The 3,506-nt window shown below is 30.7% G+C and overlaps 1 protein-coding gene across 1 annotated transcript; it reads left to right on the top strand.

The window, feature by feature from the left end:
* Window positions 1-317: 317 nt before the first annotated feature.
* On the top strand, window positions 318-1,812 carry LOC112759108 (uncharacterized). Its single transcript, XM_025807929.2, has one exon. The coding sequence runs from the start codon at window positions 379-381 to the stop codon at window positions 1,141-1,143; it is 765 nt and encodes a 254-aa protein (XP_025663714.1). The 5' UTR covers window positions 318-378; the 3' UTR covers window positions 1,144-1,812.
* The last annotated feature ends 1,694 nt before the right edge of the window (window positions 1,813-3,506 follow it).

The following is a 3,506-nucleotide window of genomic DNA, read 5'->3' as shown; positions in this document are numbered from 1 at the left end:
AATTAAATAAAATAATTTTAAATTATTGCCTTGTCTAATATTATTAATCAAAATTATAATGAGCCACTCATCAAACTAAACAATGATAGTTCTTCTTTAATCACTTATATTTTAATTTTATAATTTGATTGGTGAATTATCAACGAGAATGGGAATGGAACGAAAATGTTAAAGAGAGACGGGATAAACTCATGACAAAATAAATATAAAATAAAAAAAAAAGAGAGAAAAGAAGCAAATTAAAGGCGCATACTGTACGGACATAACCCCGTGGTGTGTATTAATAACGAAGGCATAACCCACTTCTTGGAAATTAAAAACACATACACACACACACACTCTCTTAGCCTGGTTTTGTTGTTTTGAATTGATTTGTAAATGGGAGACCCAACAGCCGTATACGAGTTCTTGAACCCAACTTGTGATTCTTCTTCAAAAGAATCATCTCCTCCTTCTTCAAAGAGACCACAACAACAGCAACTAACTCAACCGTTTCACCAACAACCACCTTCTAGAACATTCCAATGCCATTTCTGTAACCGCAAGTTCTACACATCACAAGCCCTCGGCGGCCATCAGAACGCTCACAAGCTCGAACGAGCTGCCGCTAGAAGAACCGCCGTAACGGTCACTCTCCAACCACCACCACCACCGCCGCCGCCGCCACAACACTCGCTCTTTCCGTCCATGGAGTCTTCTCCTCCGTTCTTTCTCAGAAACAGCAACGATCTCAACAACAACAAGGCGGCTATGGTTGCCGCTGCCATGGCTATGCCTCAACATGAAATGGAAGTCGCTGATCATCACGGCGGCGCTGGCGGTGGCCGTTTCTTTGGAAACCCTTACTGGCTTGAAATGGATCCTCCGCCACCATTGCAGCAGTTTCAGCAGCAGCATCAGCAAATGAATCATCATCATCATCATCATCATCATCATGCTCCTTCTTCTTCACTGGGATTCTTCCATGGCGGTGGTGAAGGTGGTTCTTCCGGATCTTCATCTTCCACTTCTACTACTACCAATCCCCCTCAGTATCAGTATCATGTTGTTTCACATAACAATAACGCTTCTGGTTCTGCTGCTCCAGCTTCTTCTTCTGATGCTTCCGATAACGTTAACCTCGACCTCACACTTCGCTTATGAACTTTCCTTTTTCTTTTTAATTATTATTATTACTTATTAGGGTTCCATTGTTTTCAGTATCGATCATTTCTTGTTCTTGTTCTTGACTTCTTGTTGTTAGTATATAGTATATAGTGTTATGGAAGTGGAACAGTCTTCTTTTTCTTTCTATTATTTTTGCTTTATGAGAGTGATATGAGAAAAAGAGAGAGAAAGAAACTGCTTTAAATTAATGCGTATTAGTAGTAGTATTTGCTGCAGAGCTTAGATTTTTAGTCCAAATCTGAAGCACCTACTGTTATTCTGAACTCTTAGCTAGATTAATGCCATTTTGTTTTCCTTTAACTTTCTCTTGTTCATCTTCTCTTTCTCGCTTTTTTTTTTTTTTATTTTTTGTTTTTTAAGTTCCTCTGATTTAATAATGTACGAATTAAAGATTCTGATAATGGCGAAGATTGAATAATGTTTACAATATATTATATTTTAATTGAGTAAAAGTAACCTGTCCATAAATAGAAAGTTTATTACATATCATCCTGTTAAATTAGCTGAAAGTAAAATTTAACTAGACGTTCCGGTTGATTTATTTAATATTTGGAATCATCATCATATCATATCATATATATAATATGAAATGGTGTTTGGGGAGTTTTCGTGATGGAGAGTGGATATTATTCTAGTTTGATGAACCATCAGTTCCCTTTAGTAGACATGTTATATAATGCACGTCCATCATCTTTTTTTCTTTTGTTATCTGATTGATTTTTGAAATGATGGACTGAGAAGTTGAATTAGAAGTGATGAAATGAAAGGATATTCAAAACTAGTCGAGTGTTGTAGTGTTACGGTAGTCGTCATCAGTCCTATGATTTTCCCCTTTGGCTAATATAGCTCACAGAATTTTTGTTTAAATGTTTGTTGATTTGCTCAAATAGGAAGTTAAGAAAACGCATCATATGAGAGCATGAAGCCCACTCGTTTCAAATCAAGTCAAAGTGGATTCCTACTCAAAAAAAAAAAATCTTATTTTAAAAAAGTACGTGTGTGATGCGACCTTGGTGTTTTCTTTATGCAATGCAATTCATTATTGTTGCTAGTGGCGAGGTTCAGTTTACTAAATTTTTTTATAAGCAATTCTACATACATAATTTACAGCTACATTTATTATAATTTATACTCATATTTATTAAAATTTGTATATATAAATTAATAAAATTTATTTATTAAAAATAATTTCCTATTTATATTTATCAAAATTACTAAAAAAGTTTTGTTAGGTAGACAATGACTTTTGTAAATAATGTGAACAATAAATACTATAATTGACCCAATAAAATAAAAAAAATACTCCACTCTCAAATTACTTCATAAATCTTAATATTAGGATAACCATCTGCACATTTAATGAATTGAACATTCAGTCATTGTTAACTGTGCATGAGTAAATCGAATTAAAAAAAATAACCATCCAATTAAAAATAAGAGGAGTGTTAGGAGGTCAGTAACTTTTGTGTTTTATAACCATCAATTAGCCATTAATAATATTTTTAATAGTATGAGATTACATCTAATGGTAGGAGATCACTCACTTTTCTTTTGATGGTTAAGAACTAGCCACAAAACACAAAAGTTGCTAGTCCCCTAGACTTTCTCTAAAAATAATGAACATAATCATCTGTATACATATTAAATTGAACATTTAAACATATTCATTGTTCACATTATTTAATATTCTTGTTTACCTATACTTTTCCTTACTAAAAGCTATTATCCTCCAAAAATTTTCCTTTTTTATAGGTGTTTGTTTGTTTAAAGAGTATGAGTATCTTATTTTGCATTAAATAAATTAAAAAACTATGCGATTATATATTTAGTTTTGAAAATTTAAAAATTAACTTATATTTTTTAAATTTAAAAACTCTAATACAACTTTATATATTAATACATTTATTGTTATTTTTTTATTACATTAATATCTTGTAACACCTTTTACATATAAAGTAATTTTATCAAACATAATTTTTATAGCTTGTATTTATTGAAAGTCAAATTTATTTTAATTTCGAACATAATTGCAACAACTTTTGAAAAAGTGTATTTTTAGGAAATTTATTTAATAAACTATTTTTAAAAAATAAAAAATTTACTAAATTGGATCTTAGTTACTTAGTATTATCATCGTTATGGTTTTGTTAGTGTTCCCTTATGACAATTTTGAAAGAATAAAAAATAGAGTATTTTATTATATAAAAAAAGTTAAGTTTACGATAAATTAACCAAATTCATAGGATTTTCGTTAACAAAATTATTATCAGATATATTTTATAGTGGTTATTATGACTACGATAATTATGATAGTTATAAAATTTTGATAATATTTAAAA

Source organism: Arachis hypogaea, chromosome 16 (assembly GCF_003086295.3).
Source record: "Arachis hypogaea cultivar Tifrunner chromosome 16, arahy.Tifrunner.gnm2.J5K5, whole genome shotgun sequence".
Taxonomy (NCBI): Eukaryota; Viridiplantae; Streptophyta; class Magnoliopsida; order Fabales; family Fabaceae; genus Arachis; species Arachis hypogaea.
The sequence above is the reverse complement of the archived record's forward strand: the minus strand, read 5'-3'. Positions and strand labels throughout refer to the sequence as shown.